Raw genomic sequence first — 18,070 nt, 5'->3', positions numbered from 1 at the left:
AAATAAGCCAAAACAATTCCAAGTGAGCAGATCCCGCTCCGCAAACTCAAAAGTTAATTTTTGAAAAATGGGGGTCGCGCACAGCAATTATGAATAGACATGCAGACCTAGCACCACAACAATGATGTAACGGGTCACACGGTCACACGGTCGAAAGGTTCAAAATGTGTGAAGCTGACACAGACGGTAGTAGTTGGTGAACAGGCAACTTTGTAAACTCAGTCGGAGATGTATATCCAGTAAATGCTCACCGAGACACAATTGAATCACCAACCAAGTGGTAAGAACGTACCAATGAGTAACCAGTCAAGCCAGTTGAACCAGTAACAAGAAACAGATCAGAACAAAGTAGAGCAAAGCAGAGCAGAGCGAAAAGAAAAAAAAAAAAATCAAAATTCTCGTCAGAAAGTAAAAGTCAAGTCGAAATTTATCAAAATCAAACTTGAAATTAACCAGATCCAACTCACAAATCAACTGCTACTCAACCAATCAATCAGTCAGTACTAATAAAACAGATTCAAATCAAGATCAGAAAAACAAGCTAGATTTAAATTCAAAATTCCAATTCAAAGTCAAACTCAAACAGAAACAAGCAACCCCGCTTTGATCCACCAATTTGCTTTTGTTGAGGAAAAATCAGCCTGAAATGAAATCAAACGACGAAGTTGGTGGATACACATCCAATTCGACTTTTATAAACGTCGATCCCAAAATGTCAATGCTAATCGATGTTAATGTACGAGCCATGCACAGATATCCATTAACGTAAAGTAAACCCGAGTGAGCCATCCTGCGGGTGTTCCTGCGAGTTGTAGTAGCAGGTCTTTTTTTTTTTTTTTGTTTTTTTTTATCATTTATTTTTATTTTATCTCTATCATTTTTAATCATTTATTTTTGTCATTACCATTTTTATCTCTTATCTTTCGTTTTCATTTTATTTAGTTTTATTTTTTATTTTTATTTTTTCTTTCCACTTTCTGGTTTATTTTATTTTTTCCTATTCATTTTCATTTAACTTATTTCAGCTCCGCTGCCAATTACCCCCAAATCGCTCCTCCATCCCATTTCCTCCGGCCCCTGTTGAGACCACATTATCCCCCCGCTCTCCTCTTACAACGGCCAAATACCGGGCCACTCATCCACGGTCCCCCGTTCCCGTCCCCATCCACTGCCCATCCACCGCCCATCCACCACCCATCCACTGCCCACTCCCACTCCCACACCCGCGCCCACCCTCACCTACCCACACCCACTAACTTCCCACCCACTCTCTTGCATACACCGTTGTAGCACTGGCCAGCGCGATAATAACTTAATATGAATGAGGAGTCAGGGTGCATATTGCCTAATCAGGATCATCGATTTTTCATCCTCTAAGAGGGGTAGCACCCCCACTACGCTCGGAACCACGAGCCTAAACTTTGGGGTTTCGCGTCGAAGTTCCCGTTTAGGCAATTCCCGTAGGAACAGGCCTATCAATGCGCATCTGGCGCAGATAGTCTTCGCAGCTGCCTGTGAATTCTGTTATTGGCCTCCTGCTTCTCCTGCTCCTGCTGATGCTCACGCTGGTGCTGGTGCTGGTGCTGGTGCTGCGGATGCGGATCCGGGTGCTCTGCCTCTCGGAATTCTCGCCAAGTAAATTTTGGTTGGGGCTGTTATTGTTCTCCCTGACTGCCTCCGGCGGCTGGGGCTCCGCCCCAGACCCTGGTTGCTCCTCTCGCTTCGCTCGAGTCGGGGTTGGGGTCCCGGGTTGGGAAATGGGGGTGTGGGATCCGGGTTGGAATCGGTCGTCGTTTGGGGGTTTGGCTTTTGCTAGACTGGGTCCACCCACGGATGTTGACGGGTTTACTTAGTTACTTGCATACGCCATGCTGTTTTACTATTAGTACTCACTTTTACTCACTGACTTACTGCTATTGTACATATTGTACATAGTACACTCACTACACTACAGCAGTACAGTCCAATACCGTACATCGTCGTTCAGCATGTGTATAGGTAGGAGGTACATTAGCATATATTGCGGGCTCGCTGTAACATGCTAATGGTGCTTAAGTCCAATTAGGGAACCTTTCAAACCCCAGTAACCCACGCAGGTGCATCCAGTTGCATCAGTTGCGGGGAACCTGCTATATTATGTCAATCTTGGCACTGCGTCTCCACGTAACACTTCCAAAACCGAAACTGAAATGGCAATGAAAATCATCGTGAAACATTAACATCATCGTCACTCACTAATTCACCCACTGATCTGTTCTGATCTGTTCTCTTCTGATATGATCTACTCATTGTCTCAGCAATCTTCTCTCCCCACCTCTCGAGAAGTGGGGAACTCCCTGCTGGAACTTGGGGGTAACATCTGGGGATCTGGGGATCTGGGGGTAACAGTTTTCGGGGTGGTAGGGTATGCCTCCGGCGGCTGGGGCTCCGCCCCAGACCCTGGTGGCTCCTCTCGCTTCGCTCGAGTCGGGTGTCGACGGAGGGAAGAGGTGAGTGGGGTAAGGAGGAGCTCCTGCGAGGTCCCGCCTGGGCTTGCGCTCGCCGTTGAGACTAGTGCACGCTAGACTCAAATCAGGAAGTGTTGCCTTAGTGCCTCATAGCGGGGTGATGCCTGTTCGCCTGTTCGCCGTCAGAGCGCGGAATGGTTTGGGGGAACGGCCCCCGCCAGGGGACTGGGGATAGCGTTCTGGGCAGCAGGGGGCAACACCTGACATATCGAACCGGTGCTGACGGACTGACAGGCCCACTGCGACTGACAGGGCTGCTGCTGCGGTTGCAGCTGCTGTTTACGACAGGGGACCGTTAGCAAGCGATGACATGGACCTGGTTTGGGTGTGTGGCTGACGCACCAATACTATGATGCCTCTTGCAGCTCAACATCACTGCATCTCTCTGAAACTCACTAAACTCTATCTATAGATATAGATAGCTCTATAGATAACAGCACTTTATAACCAAACCAGCCAATCCAGAGATAAGACCGGAAAAATTTTGCTGATAAGGTTTGGCTATGCTGTATTTTAATCTGTCCTGACATGACAAGATAGGCAACCATCTATGAAACACTGATAACAGCTTCGTCGTAGGAAACAGCGACGACAACAATGACGGCCATGATGATATCCGGCTGACCCGGGTAGGTCTCATCGCTCCGAGGGTTTGTTATCTCCCTCCATACTAATAATACACTACTTCTTTCATGCTACTTTCATCATGCCGCTACACCACATCCCACATCCCACATGTCTCATGCCACATGCTGGTATACTCGATGCCGTCTCTATACCGCAATTGACTATCGACTAACCAAGTGGATTGGGTATAGTAGACTGACACACGAAGATCGATATGATTAGATCCAGGTTTAGGTTGCACCAGATTGTTGGAGTAACCAGTAAACATGGGCGTGACCAAGTCAACAACAAATAAACATGTAAACACATGTAAATAAGCAATTATTATTTTATTGAGCAAGCCAAGCCCCGTACCCACCTGAGCCATACTGCTTGTTACATGACCCGGTTCGCCGAAACTGTTCATCCACGCACCACCCGCGTCCAAAAACAGCCCCCTGTACGCGCTAGCAGGCCCCGAGCCCACCTCAGCCAGGGGCCTAGGTGGAACTCGGTCCCCGTCTCCCGGCCCTCGACCGGTAAAACTTAACCCCACACTCTACCCCGCATCCAGCCCATCGCATCCCCAACGCTCCACTCTGTCGGACTCCACAGCGGGGTAAACGCAGGTACTTGCCCCCGCCAGGGTGGGGGTGTGCCTCCGGCGGCTGGGGCTCCGCCCCAGACCCTGGCTGCTCCTCTCGCTGCGCTCGAGTCGGGCGTGGGGTGACCTGGGATGGCGGTGGTGAGGTCTTGACAGGGGTTGGAGACTACCAGGTGGGGCCGGCGACGGCCGACTCGAGCGGAGCGAGAGGAGCAGCCAGGGTCTGGGGCGGAGCCCCAGCCGCCGGAGGCGCACTCCCCCACCTGGGTCGGACCCTGGGGATCGGAGCGTCGATGGACAGGGGAATTGGCTGAGAAGAGTGAGCGGGTTTTGACGGCTGAGACTAGCGATGCGAGATGTAGAACAAGATTGACAGGGTTGTCGTTGGAAAAGATCGATAGATATCCCTGAAAGAAAATGAATCCCGGGCAGGGACCGGAGATCAACTGTGAAGTCGAACCAGACGGTCTGTACGGCTGCCAATTCCCTTTTATTCACCCTTAATCAACAGCTGGGGACCCCGACGCCCGACTCGAGCGAAGCGAGAGGAGCAACCAGGGTCTGGGGCGGAGCCCCAGCCGCCGGAGGCAGCACCCCAGAACCCTGCATGGATTTCACCAGGGCTAGGGCGCAGCAGGAGGTGAGACCTGGGTGGTGAGACCTGTTCCGGAGTTAAAACAGGGTTTGAAGTTGGAAGAGAGGATGGAAAGGGAGTAAGTGTGGAGTACAGAGAAAGTAAAGGAGAGAAAGGAGTTTGGGAGACGGAGAGGGAGAGTAGTAGGCAGTGGGAGAGGAGAAAGGCCATGTGACATGTGCGTCGGGATGCCTTATCTCATCGCTGATTGCGTGCGTTATCATCTTAAAGAGGTAGTGAGTCGGGTTGCCCCGCCGATGATACCATTAAGCCCCACCTGATATCTCGCACAAAGTGGCCCGATAATTACGTCTGCTGATAGTCATCAGTTGCGACTTTTATTGGCCTGTTATTTTTTGTTTTGTATTGACTTTGTGCTGAACATTTTCACATTTTCCATATTTCCACAGTGCTTTTATTATTGCTATTATTCCATTATTTTTGCTACATTAGTTTGCAAGGAGATAGGGATCCGAGCTTTTGTGTTTTTGTTTGCTGATACCGGAGTACAGGATCTGTAGAGTCATATCTCTTATCTGATAGTGTCATTTTTTCCTGATAGCTGTTATTGAGAGGTGGTTTTGAAAGCTGTTTTTGAGTTCCAGTGGTCAAGATATCCATTCAGCAGCTGATTATTTGAGAGTGACTCTGGATTTGTTTGTAGAATCGATTTCGTTTGTGTTATCTCGTATTCGGTATTCAACCCAGTTTTACTCAGTTGAGATCAGTTCTACTCAGTTTTACTTAGTTATACCGAGTTCAGCCGAGTTTGTCGCAGTTCCTCCGAGTCGAAGCCAGTTTAAGTTATTTAGACCTAGACCAACCGAGTTTAATCCAGTTGAAGCCAGTTGGAATCAATCGACCTATTGGATCTAGTTCTAGTCAGTATAAGTCGGTTCAATCCAGTTCAATCGACTTTAAGACACTCCAGTCCATTTTGACGAGTTTGACTCAGTTATATTCAGTTTGACCCAGTTATACTCAGCTGAACACACCCCAGCCCATCTGATTCAGTTCAACTTGGTCCAATCCAGTTCAACCGAGTTCAATCGACTTTAAACCAGTTCGAGTCAGTTTAATCCACTTTGACACATTTCAATCCAGTTCTACGGTATTCTCCCGAGTTTGACCCAGTTCAATCCAGTTCTAACTCTATTCAGGTCAACCCAGTTTAATTTAGATCTACAAAGTTCAACCGAGTTTAATACACTTATACGTCATTGAACCCAGTTGACCCAATTCTAAACAGTTGAACACTCTTTGATCCATTTCGACCAGTTTGACGAGTTTGACGAGTTTTACGAGTTTATACCAGTTAAGCATTCTTGAACCTAGTTCGACCGAGTCAACCTCTTGTTGTGAGATATAGTCGTGCCATGATGTGCTCGACACCTCCCAAGAAGCATAAGCTCTCATCGGGCATTTTGTCTCAGCATTACGACGAAGCCTTCTCATCATTATCACCGTCATCTACTTCGTCATCCATGGATGTTGACGGTCCCAAGACACATCAATATCCCCACTACGGACTGAGGAGTTCGAGTGGTCAAGCTTCCGGCAGTGTAAATGCCATGAATATTGGCACCGGAATCAGTTCTGCCAGTGCAGCATCTCCATCATCGACGCATTCTCAATCCTGGAGAGTCCGTCGGTCGTCGTTTTTAAGCGAGAAAATGATGCACGAAGACCACAACAGCTACGAAGTAGGCATCGCCGAAGACGGGTCTACCCGATACAATCTCAGCGTCAAAGAGTCACAAGGGTTCCAATGGAATCCCGACCTGTTTGTATCTAAATACCACCAGAGCGAGTTCTACCGCTACTCCTCATCCAGCGGATACAGCCACATCGGAACCAGTTCCAGTGCGAGCACCTCGGCCGGCTCGTCCAGCACCGACCCCTTCAACGACCGCTCGCGACCCGCAGTCCAAGACATAGTCATCGACGCCGAGGAGGACATCTTCCCCAGCGACTACTGACCTCCATTTCGACAAACCATATCCCGTATTTATTATTACATATATCCCTTAATAGCTAACCATCTGCCAGGCCAGTGCCTCCGGCGGCTGGGGCTCCGCCCCAGACCCTGGTTGCTCCTGCTTCGCAGGAGTTTCAGCGGGGGACACCACCAGACACTCGACTCGAGCAAAGCGAGAGGAGCAACCAGGGTCTGGGGCGGAGCCCCAGCCGCCGGAGGCACGTCCTGGTCCTAGGTGTTACAGAGCCGGCTCGGTTCGCTGGACAGCCAGGGAGCAGATAGCCTGCTCGACTTTGGCGAGACTGGCTTTGAAAGTAGCGACTTTTTTGCCGAGTTCTTTGAGTCCCGGGGTCGATTTCTCGGCCGCGTAGATGTCGACTCCCAGGAGGCCCGTGTCGAAGTCTCGTAGAGCAGCGACGATTTTTTGTGCGATGGGTGAGGGCCGACGGGACAGTTTGCTTGTGACCGAGGTCGTCGACGAAGAAGAAGAAGCAGCAGAAGCAGTGGATTTGTGTTTTTTCGTGGCAGGAGCTTCGTCGTCAGATTCGTTGATGGAGTCGGTTGTTTGTTTTTTGGTGTTGGAACTGGGTTCGCTGGTGTGGTCAGATAAATGGGCTATGGCGTATCGCATGAGCTCGCCAGTGAGGTCCATGAGACCCAGAATATAATCTTCTTCGGTGACAAGCACGAACTCTGGCAGTTTGTTTCTGACCTCGTCAATCGAAATCACCTGATTCTGTTGATTGTCGTTTCCGAGAATGAACTGCTGAAACGACACCGCTTCAATGAACTCCTGGATACAACCAGACATATTCCGCTGGTATCGCCATTGGTTAGCCCCTGTCAGATCCTCCTTCACATCCATGAACCGGGTCGAAATATCTTCCAACAGCCCATCAATGGTTTTTAAAACATGACCCGGAACTGGAGCATACGGGTCTGGCACCCTCTGAACCGCGAAAATCCTACAACCTCCAGTTAGCCACCCCAACACTCACCTCCCAACATCCACAACTAGCGACCCCCAGCGCCCGACTCGAGCGCAGCGAGAGGAGCCACGGGGTCTGGGGCAGAGCCCCAGCCGCCGGAGGCATGCCCTCCACCCCATGAAAAAGAACACATAACATACACTTTCTTGCTACTTGCGGTGATATCGCGGCTGGCCTTAATCACCCGCTCGCGCGTGGCCTGGCTGCGGTCCAAACTCTGGCGAAACTGGTCAAACAAGACTCTCATCACCTTCTCTTCACCAACATTTCACACCCTCTCTAATCCCCCTGATCTCACCAGGGTCGTGAACCTCGGTATAGCGATATCTCCGTTTAACGGGGTGAGGTGATGCCTCCGGCGGCTGGGGCTCCGCCCCAGACCCTGCTGCTCCTCTCGCTGCGCTCGAGTCGGGCATTGACGGTCCTGGCGTCTCCTGCGAAGCAGGAGCAGCGGGGTCTGGGGCGGAGCCCCAGCCGCCAGAGGCAGAGTCCCGGTACAGCGATATTTCCGGGGATTTTGAGAATAGGACGGTCAGGGGGGTTGAACCCTTGCCCATCGAGACCTGTGGAAAAATCGGTGTGATTTTATCGCGTTGCTGCGAGTACGTGAGAGATTGATCTGAACGGAATTCGACGAGAGAACCAGAAAAGTACAAAGTCAAGGATCCAATGTCAGCTGTTCAATTGGTCAACCCCAAGGCCGAGTCTCTGCGACGAGCTCAGGCTTTGGCTGTAAATATCTCTGCTGCCCAGGGTCTTCAGAACGTTCTGGCGTCCAATTTGGGCCCCAAGGGTACTATTAAAATGCTGGTAGACGGTGCTGGCAATATCAAACTCACCAAAGATGGAAAAGTTTTGTTGTCAGAGATGCAGATTCAAAGCCCTACTGCGGTTATGATTGCTAGAGCTGCTACTGCTCAGGATGAGATCACTGGTGATGGTACCACTTCTGTTTGTTTATATGTTGGAGCATTACTAAAGGAGGCCGAGAGATTTATTTCCGAGGGTATTCATCCTAGAGTTTTGACAGACGGGTTTGAAATCGCTCGTAAAGCTACTCTGGAGTTCCTGGATCAGTTTAAAACCAACCTCGATACAATTGATAGAGAATTGCTGCTGGCAGTGGCTAGAAGTAGTTTGACCACCAAGGTCAAGCAGTCGTTGGCCGATGTGCTGACTCCCGTTGTCACAGATGCTGTTTTGACTATTCATGATCCTAGCAATAAACAATCGCAATTGGATCTCCATATGATCGAGATCGCGAAAATGCAACATCAGAGTGCTGCCGAGACCACTCTTGTCAAGGGTCTCGTGCTAGACCATGGTCCTCGTCACCCGGATATGCCTAAACGAGTGGAAAATGCTTATGTTCTGACTTTGAATGTGTCGTTAGAGTATGAAAAGAGTGAAGTGAACTCGGGCTTTTTCTACAGTTCGGCCGACCAACGTGATAAGCTCGTGGAGAGCGAGAGACGGTTTGTCGACGACAAACTGCGTAAAATCGTCGAACTGAAAAAAGAAGTGTGTGGTAATGATGAGTCCAAGGGCTTTGTCATTGTCAATCAAAAGGGTATTGATCCTATGTCGTTAGATGTTCTGGCCAAACACAATATTTTCGCACTTCGTCGTGCTAAGAGACGAAATATGGAGAGATTACAGCTTATTTGTGGAGGCACTGCCCAGAACTCGGTTGATGATTTGACTCCTGAAGTTCTTGGCTGGGCCGGTCTTGTTTATGAGCACACTCTTGGCGAAGAAAAGTATACTTTTATTGAGGAAGTCAAGCACCCTAAATCGGTGACTATTCTTATTAAAGGACCTAATCACCATACAATTACACAGATCCAAGACGCTGTTCGTGATGGACTGCGTGCCGTGGCCAATACTCTGACTGATAAAGCTGTTGTTGCTGGTGCCGGAGCGTTTCAAATTGCTGCTGCTCAGCATCTGCTGACACAACATGTCAAGGGTAAAGCCCGTAGCGGAGTCGAGGCTTTTGCTGCTGCTCTGCTTGTGATTCCTAAAACACTCGCTACCAATGCCGGTTTCGACACTCTTGATACCCTCTCAGCAGCTCAAGACGAGGCTGCTGAGGGCCACGTCGTCGGCATCGACCTTACCACCGGCGAGCCCATGGACCCTACTATCGAGGGTGTCTACGACTCGTTCCGCGTCCTTCGTAACAGCATCGCCTCAGCCACCGGCATTGCTTCGAACCTCCTCCTCTGCGATGAGCTCCTAAAAGCCGGCAGATCCTCTCTCAAGCAATAGTCCCCAATAAATAGATTCTTGCTACCTGACCATTGCCTGCCTCCGGCGGCTGGGGCTCTGCCCCAGACCCCGTGGCTCGTCTCGCTTCGCTCGACTCGTTTCTTCTAGGTCTCCCTCTGGATTTTTAATCAATGCCAGAGTCGAGCGAAGCGAGAGGAACCAGTGATTGATACGTTTTGTTAACCGAGAGTTTTTTGACGTGGTCGACACGAATGCACTTTATGTCAATGAATCAGTGGTTTGTGCTTATTTCGCCATTTACTGTGGCTGGGAACTCAAAACCAAGGAAAAGAATTCAACTCGAGGACGAAGTACGGATTTAGTCTCGTACTTCAGTCTAAATGAGAGGGCAAATGACTCGAACGAAGCGAGAAGAACCATGATATCAATATCTTTCTAAGTACTTTTATGTCAATTAATCACACTTTTCGTGGTTCATTATTCAAGGGAAAAGAATAGCTCCGAAAACGAATCCATCTCTGTAGATAAGTCCGTAACTAGTATGTATTGTAGCATTTGGATTGAACAAGCTACTTGAAGCAGATAAACGATATGCGACTGATCGTTAATTGGCTTTGCTCATTTCAATAAATCATTCGTGATGTTTCAAGAGAGGAGCCTCAGAAAAACAAACCGACCAACTTCTTTAGACGATCGACCAGCAGAGAAATGAGAGCCAACGACTCTAGCGTGTGAAATTTTTTATTTGGTGCTTGTTCATGTCAATAAATCACTTTTGTTTTGCTCGCGATTACTTCACTGGTCAAGTGAGACGGGAAAATTCCAGTCCATAATATCCGACTTTGTTGAGCCCCGTCTGACCTGTGCCCTCACAACTTGGATTGAACCGGGAGCAGACGACTCGAGCGAAGCGAGAGGAGCCACGGGGTCTGGGGCAGAGCCCCAGCCGCCGGAGGCAGTGGTGTGTTAGAGAATATTAAGATTAAGTAGGAGAGATAAATAGAACATTAAAATATTAGTAGCAGCCATTAGTACTGGTCGGCCGAGGTGATCATGAGGGCAGTGTTGGGGGTCTTTTGGCGACGGAGCTTGCCAAAGACGCGTTTAACAATTTTTTTGGACGATACGTCGGCGCCGAGCCCGCCAGCGGGGATGAAGGAGGATTCTTGGTTCATGGTCGAGGTGGCAGACGAGTATGGTTTCACAGGAGGACCGTCGGGTGACATGGGTGAGGTGTAGTTAGCAATTGTGGCAGGAGTCAAAGGAGGAGCAGGGGGTGGTGATTGGAGGTCGTCGTCGTCGTCATGAGCACTGGCTAGACTCTTGACGCTTTTAATGGTGCCAGAGTCGATGTGGTCACGCTGCCAACCATACATGGTCTCTTCGTCAATACGCATCGAAGCAGGAGTGAGAGTGATTTTCAAGGTCATTTCTCGGTCAGAGGACGAGTGAGAAAAGAACGGCGCGGAAGAGGTGACGGTAGCAGGTGCTGACATGGGATAGCTAGTGGTGCTAATAGGAGTCGATACAAGGGGGTTAGAATGATATTCGAAAGAAGTCTTGCCAGTGGCTATGGAACTGGCAGTGGGGTTGGCATTGGCACTCTCGACCATGGATAGAGGTGGCATGGGTGGTGCTGGAGACAGGTCTCGACGGAGATCACGAGCAGCTCCTCGAAGAGCGTTTGCTCGGTACGACGAGTTTGACGAGGTCGACGAGCCAGAAAAGTGTCGCATTGGTGGAGGCCCATTAAGTGTGGAATTACCGTCATCACTTATGTAGTTGGCAGAGTACGCGTCATCGTCATCATTGTTTAATCCGTGTTCAGTCAGGTGTAACAGATCTTGTTTCGAGATTTCGTAAGGGAACCCGTTCTCAAGAATGTCGTCAAAAGAGCTTGATGACAACATCAGCAGTTTGAGCTTGTATTGAATGTCCTTTTCCTGGTAGAATTTGGCATGTATAGCCACGGATTTGATAGCTTCTTTCTTGGAATGTGGTGATTTGGTCAGATTCGACAGGAACTTTGTAGTAGCACTGGTCGCACTGCTAGCACCAGCACTGACGGCGGTGCCCACAGCACTGGCACTGACAGTAGCAGCCAAGTTGTTGGTATTCGTAAAAGTGAGACTGTGGCTGTTGGTGTTAGATGTGACGGTACTGAGGGGAGTTGAAATGGTGTTGGCGTTGGGCACCGAGTTTCCAGAGTTGTTGATGGGGGTGGTGGTTCGAGGAATGTATGGAGCTGGTGCGGAAATTGGAACTGGACCCGGACCTGGAGACTGGTTTGTTGAAGAGTTCGCAGTTGAAGGGGGAGGAAGTTGAGACGGGCTGTGAGTGGATGTGTGACCAGAAGAGTCGTTGGAAAGAGTGTGTGCTAATGGTGGAGGAGGTGGTGGAGGAACTGGCGGAGGTGTATGAGGACGCCATGAGCTGATTGTACTAGTAGGAGACGAAGCAGATAGAGGACCCTGGTTCTGATTATAACCAGGAGTCTGAACAGTGCTTGAGGTAGAAGTACGACGTTGAGTAGTGATGAACGACGAAGGAGGAGGAATGATCCCCAGCTTCTTTTTATTTCTATGACGCGAAGATAGCGAAAGAGTTCGCGTCGAGGTAGAATTGGAACTAGTCATTGTACTGGAACGTTTTGACTTATCCTTGTCCTTGTCCCCCCTTATTGATATACTTCCGGACCTGTCAACAACAATATTAGTGGTGATAATTGGAGGAGTAATATTGGACGTTTCAAGAGGAAAATAAGTACTTAATGGACTGAGACTTAAATTAAGAGCACTGGTCCTGGAAATAGAAAGCCTGGGAGGTAGCTGCCCAGCAGACGACGTCCCGGTGGTGACTGTAGAGGTGTTGACAGTAGTATCGGTACCATTACCAGAGTATGTTATTGCATTGCCATTACTAGAATAGGTTTCATGCGGCATTAAGCTGTCTGATAACCTACCGCTATTTGAAAGTGAACCGGTAGTAGAGGCGGACGTAGCAGCACGGGGTGATTCAGAGTCGGATAAGAAATGAAAGCTATCAGTAGGAGAAGTTTGGTTTGTACTGTGATTAGCAGTGCCGATAGACTTGTTATATTTGGGATTAGAACTGCCGATGCTGAGGTTGGGATTAGTACTGCCAATGCTGCTAATGTTTGTATTAGTACTGCCGATGCTGACGTGAGTATTAGTACTTCTGATGCTTGTGTCGGGATCCGTATATCCAATATTGGCCTCAGTACTGAATCTATTTCCAGGGCTATTATTATTATTATTATTATTATTACCACCACCAGAGATGATAGTAGTGGGGCCAGAAATGCTTGCTGGAATGTAATCCGAATCACTTGCAGATACAGGAGTGGGTGGAGCGCGTGAAAATAACCCACTTCCTGCAGCAGAAGCAGAAGCAGAAGCAGAAGCAGAAGCAGCAGCTGCAGCGGCAGCAACAGCAACAGCCCCAGCGACAGTCGAAGTCGAAGTCGAAGTCGATTCAATGGTACGAGGAATGACAGCAGAAACGGTTGAACGTGGCGAACGAGGTGACCTAGGACTGGGAATTGAACTGGAAAATAAGTTTGGGGTTGTATTTTTCACTCCCGATACGTTTCCAGATCCAGATCTGAGTCCTGACTTGGAAACTGATCTGGTTATTGGACTAGCACCTGGACTGCTAGGGCTGTAGAGATTGTCGAGAGGAGAAGGAGGTAGTGGTGGTAGACCAGTCGAAGGAGGTAAACCCCTGGAACCTCGATATGTGGTGGTCATCTTTGCTGCCAGCTTTTGTTGTTGGATACTATGACAGATTACAGATGTAAAGAAAGAAATGAAATATCGACACAAAAGGTAACAAAGGTATGAAGATAGGGGGATACGAAATAGGCGATACGAGAGATCAGATATGAAATACGTTAGATATGAGGTCACGGTAGGAAAGACGGTTACCGTTCCGAGACTGAGCGTCACAATTTAAGCTTCAAGGAGCGTTGAACAACGTGCTGATACGGTAAGTTCCGCTGTTGCTCTCTCTGTGAACTGTTATTGTTTCCTTTCGACCACAAACGAAATGCCTGAAAGAAATGCCTGACCAGATATCAAACTCTAAAATCAACGAGTTTAAAACAAACCTTAAATTACTGCACTGCACTCAACCTAGAAATGCAGTGGGGTATTATTAAAAAGGATTACTAGTTATAGCCGAACCTCTGAAATGATGAACTTAATTAGTGGTCCCCTGACGAGGTGCGTAAATGTGTGTGAATATAATAACGGCGGTAGTAGTTCTGTAAGTTGAATGCCACAGAAACCAATATCAAATGCTGCAAATGCCAAAGAACAAATACCAATATCACGATGTTGCAAATACCACAAATGCCGAAGAACAACTATCAAAAGTACTACAATACCCCCAAAAAAATATATCAGGTGAGTATCAGAACCGACAAAGTACAGCCTGGTGGTGTGACAGTGGCTATGTCGTAGTGCTCAAGACGTATTACCGGAATGCTGGCGACGTAAGCAGCTCCAGTCCAAATAAAATAATATATATATAATAAATATTAACAGGGGGATACGAAAGACGGAGTAACCCTTTCTGTCGTTTGTGGCAGGCTGAGAATTAATCTGAATAAGACCCGAATACGCTGGTTCTGAAAACTGATTCTGATGCTGGTTGATGATTCGAAAGTAGCTGTACTCCTTTGAAGGGAAAATCAGCCTTTTGTTTACTTTTAACTGTACCCTGCGTTAGTCCATGACGGCTCATCCCCGTGGGCCCCCAAACCACATCCACCAAGTAACATACCCAAAAAACCTTTAAAACCCTAGTAAAAAACAGTTGAACAATAGAAAACAAACGAGTAAAAAAACCGGTTGTAAAGAAAATAAAACAGAAAAATACGATCGATCGAGACAACCAGAAAAACCAGATCAGATCCCACCCGAGCCTGCTTAAGATCCTCGTCGACCGACGTCGCTCACCCACACCCTCACTCTTTCCCACTCTTTAATTTACGAGCCGGTAGCACTGATTTGGCCATGCAGCCTGATCTCGCTGATCCCGACCAATACCCCTTAACTAACCCACTTTAATCTCACACTTAAAAAAGGTTGTCGCTACAGGGTCAGGTCACACTTCCGGTAACGGCTCCCTGCACACTCCACGCACTGCCAATCGGTCGCCTATTGGGACGTTCACGCAAGGTACGTTACAAATATGGATATATCAGGGAACATGCGGATCCCTGCCCGACTGGGCCATAATTGACCCCTGACGGGGTCCGGGCCTGCCTCCGGCGGCTGGGGCTCCGCCCCAGACCCTGGTTGCTCCTGCTTCGCAGGAGAGTTACTGGCACACCCGACGCAACGACTCGAGCGTAGCGAGAGGAGCAACCAGGGTCTGGGGCGGAGCCCCAGCCGCCGGAGGCAGGCCCGGACCCGTCAGGAGACAGGAGACGCACGTTCCCGATTTCGACAGGGAACGCCTGCATATGCGTCATATAAGAGAAAAAGCGACATTTAAATCGCGTAAAATGGGTGAAAAGCGGGAAAAAGGGGTCGATACTAGCAGTCCAGATCGGATACCGGCCGTTGTGGTTGTGAGACCAATTTACGTGAATTAGGCAACGATGGGCCCTTGATAGCCAGTGCCGACCGGTGGTGAGACTGCCGTTCGCGCTAGGATATCAGGACCGAATTTTTACAACCCGATTGAACCCCTTTTTTCCAGTCGAGACCGTTTGCCAGTCGACTGCTCGTGTGGCCCAAACAAAGTTTGGCTGCTCGATGCCGGTGTACCCCCCGACTGCGGGCTGCTGGTGGGCAAATGCACATAAAAAATGCTAATCTCCAAGCCAAATTCCTTCGTCTGCACCCGAACCTTAACTGGAACTCTTGAAACAGACACACATGCATTGGCGGACCGGGGAGGGGGTGCCTCCGGCGGCCGGGCGCTGCCCGGACCTGTTTTGCTCGCTCCGCGAGCAGCGTCAGGCGAATGTGGTTCAACCCGACGACGGTCTTAGCCATCTCCTGCGAAGCAGGAGCAACCAGGGTCTGGGGCGGAGCCCCAGCCGCCGGAGGCACACCACGCTAGCACGAGTCTGGAAATTGTTCATTTCCGGATCGCGGCGACGCAGGGGACCAGGGGGACATCGCAGGTGATACAGCCCGTGTTCGACGCAGGTGTGGAAGGTGTGGGAGAAGGTGCCTCCGGCGGCCGGGCGCTGCCCGGACCCGTTGTGCTCGCTTCGCGAGCGGTTTGGGGGTCCCTGGTAGGATCGGTGGAAGGTCAGGCAGACATACAGGGCTGTATTTGGTTTCAGGGCGCCGATAGTGGCCCCCTGGCCTCCTTGAAAGAGGTTTCAAATGCAGATGCAGGGTCCAGGCCAATTCGATCGCCAGGTACAGTGCCGATCAGGGCCCGGATTTGAGCAGTCAGGGATACGAAGTGATGCAATAGGGTCAGCGTGTATCAGGAGTGGTTGTGTCAATTCTTATTTTTCTGCTTGGTAGTGCTTATAGGTGAATCAGTTGGAATGAGAGACGAAGCTAAACGCAGAGTGGAGTAGCATTGATGGTTACCGTGAGAAGGTTTATAATGCATTTCACAGCAGTCGCAGGGACCGTGTACGCCCGACTCGAGCGTAGCGAGAGGAGCAGCGGGGTCTGGGGCAGAGCCCCAGCTGTCGGAGGCAGCCCCCCCTGGACCCGAGCGGGACGACATCTAACAAAGTAGCTTCGGCTCATTTCTATCAGTTATTCAGCAGCCTTGTTGGTCAGGTTGCTCGAGCTGAAACTCTTTTTGGGTACAAGTTGGGCGAGATTCATCAGATCCGGGAACCACGTCGGGTAGAAAGTAAAGAATGTTAATGTGCGAAACATATTTGATATTGAGAGTAGATAGTGCTATAGACATTGGAGCCTGGTGACTGGCTCTGGTGTAAAATAATAATACTCAAATAAATACTAGACCCTTCATGAAGAGAATGAGTTTCACACTCTTCAAGGTGTCAGACGAGGCTACATACGTGCTGTGCTTTGCTGATACTTCGGACCCTGAACTGTCTATTTATAACCCACAATTTATGACATCTATTTACTCTGATTTCATCTGCAACGTACAAAACTGTACTGCGTAGTGAGCATACCAGGACTCTGCTATTTTTTATGATTCTTAATCAGAATACCCTGTAGTGCCTCAGCACCCTTGGACTAAACTGGAGGATCCAGCGCAGGATAGTTGAAGAGTAGAAAAGTAGAATCCTATTAAAACAACTGTAGTATATAGAGAGACAATGAATTAGAATGGCCAGGACAGTAGACTGCGACTAATAATGACAATTCTCACCAGAGGATCTTGAGTAAACCTAAATGATAGATTAGAGAGACATTGCAGAGTAGTCGATAATGCAAACTTGCTCTCGTTGATGGAGATTATCTAGTGGCAAATAGGAGAGGACACGATACACTTTCTGTTAGCTCCAGCAGTCTGGGTCCATGAGCCATGAAATAAATCATGATGATGCAATTTGGAGGGCACGATGCATTTTATGCTCACTCCGGCAGCTTCTCTCGCTGCAAGCCTTGGACAGAGCCTAATAAATAATAATAATAAAAGGGCCTGAATGAATAAGAATGAAATCCAGGTGGAACCGTCTGTGAATAAAAGCCATTGAGTGACTGCTGTTGGACAATGGACAAGACTAGATATCCCAGTATGACTCGGGATGCCAATACTAAAGCATATCATTTTAAGGACATCAAGCGCGAGAAGTGCAGCTACCGATTACCAAATACTGGATATTCTTCCAGTGACGGTGAATCAAAATGAAATCATTCAAGACAACAAGGAAAAGAATAATCGATTGGGATTGAGCGGAAAACCAGATTCCACTTGAGAGAACATTGTAAAATCAATCGGAAAAAAATAGCTTTTAGTCAGAACGAGAAATGTGTGTGTGATGTGTAAGAAGAAGGGAAGCAGCAAGCTCAAGCACCCATTTATATATTTAATGGCTAAAGATTATGTGGAAGCTAAAACAAGACTGTGCTGGGACAGGGGTAAAGGGAACAGCCTCGTGCGCAGGGACGGGACACAGACGCGTGCCGTGTCGCCCCATGCACGTGATCCGAAGACGATCAATAATTATTTTCTTGTAATATTTTCTTGTAATATTCTCTCCCTGATCAAGGAGTGCTATTCCACCGAGTCTTATATCGAGCTCGATCGGCTCGATAAGAATAGAGTTGGCGATCAGCGATGAGGGCCGATCCTGATAGCGATAGCATGCATGCTGCTCCGATAAAACATGCAGGGGAGGTATGCCTCCGGCGGCTAGGGCGGAGCCCCAGACCCTGGTTGCTCTGCTCGCTTCGCTCGAGTCGTTCGTCGACGAGGCCCCTCTATCTCCTGCGGAGCAGGAGCTACCAGGGTCTGGGGCGGAGCCCCAGCCGCCGGAGGCACCAGACTGGCAACTAATAAATATTAGAATATTCTACAAATCCTCTATAAAATCCC

The 18,070-nt window shown here is 48.9% G+C and overlaps 3 protein-coding genes across 3 annotated transcripts; 2 read left to right on the top strand and 1 right to left on the bottom strand.

Annotated features, from left to right (window-relative positions):
* Positions 1–5,727: 5,727 nt before the first annotated feature.
* On the top strand, positions 5,728–6,330 carry AWJ20_4396 (Protein UGX2; the record flags this gene model as incomplete). The annotated part of the gene is made up of 1 exon (XM_018881461.1): positions 5,728–6,330. One exon carries the CDS (start codon positions 5,728–5,730, stop codon positions 6,328–6,330), a length of 603 nt encoding a protein of 200 aa, XP_018734053.1.
* Positions 6,331–6,567: 237 nt separating this feature from the next.
* On the bottom strand, positions 6,568–7,194 carry AWJ20_4395 (translin-associated factor TraX, putative; the record flags this gene model as incomplete). Its single annotated transcript, XM_018881460.1, has 1 exon — positions 6,568–7,194. The coding sequence occupies one exon, from the start codon at positions 7,192–7,194 to the stop codon at positions 6,568–6,570; it is 627 nt and encodes a 208-aa protein (XP_018734052.1).
* A 793-nt stretch (positions 7,195–7,987) lies between these two features.
* Positions 7,988–9,589, top strand: CCT6 (Cct6p; the record flags this gene model as incomplete). Its single annotated transcript, XM_018881459.1, has 1 exon — positions 7,988–9,589. One exon carries the CDS (start codon positions 7,988–7,990, stop codon positions 9,587–9,589), a length of 1,602 nt encoding a protein of 533 aa, XP_018734051.1.
* Between the last annotated feature and the right edge of the window lie 8,481 nt (positions 9,590–18,070).

Source organism: Sugiyamaella lignohabitans, chromosome C (genome assembly GCF_001640025.1).
Source record: "Sugiyamaella lignohabitans strain CBS 10342 chromosome C, complete sequence".
NCBI classification, from domain to species: domain Eukaryota; kingdom Fungi; phylum Ascomycota; class Dipodascomycetes; order Dipodascales; family Trichomonascaceae; genus Sugiyamaella; species Sugiyamaella lignohabitans.
Note: the sequence above shows the minus strand (reverse complement) of the source record. Positions and strands in the feature narration are given on the sequence as shown.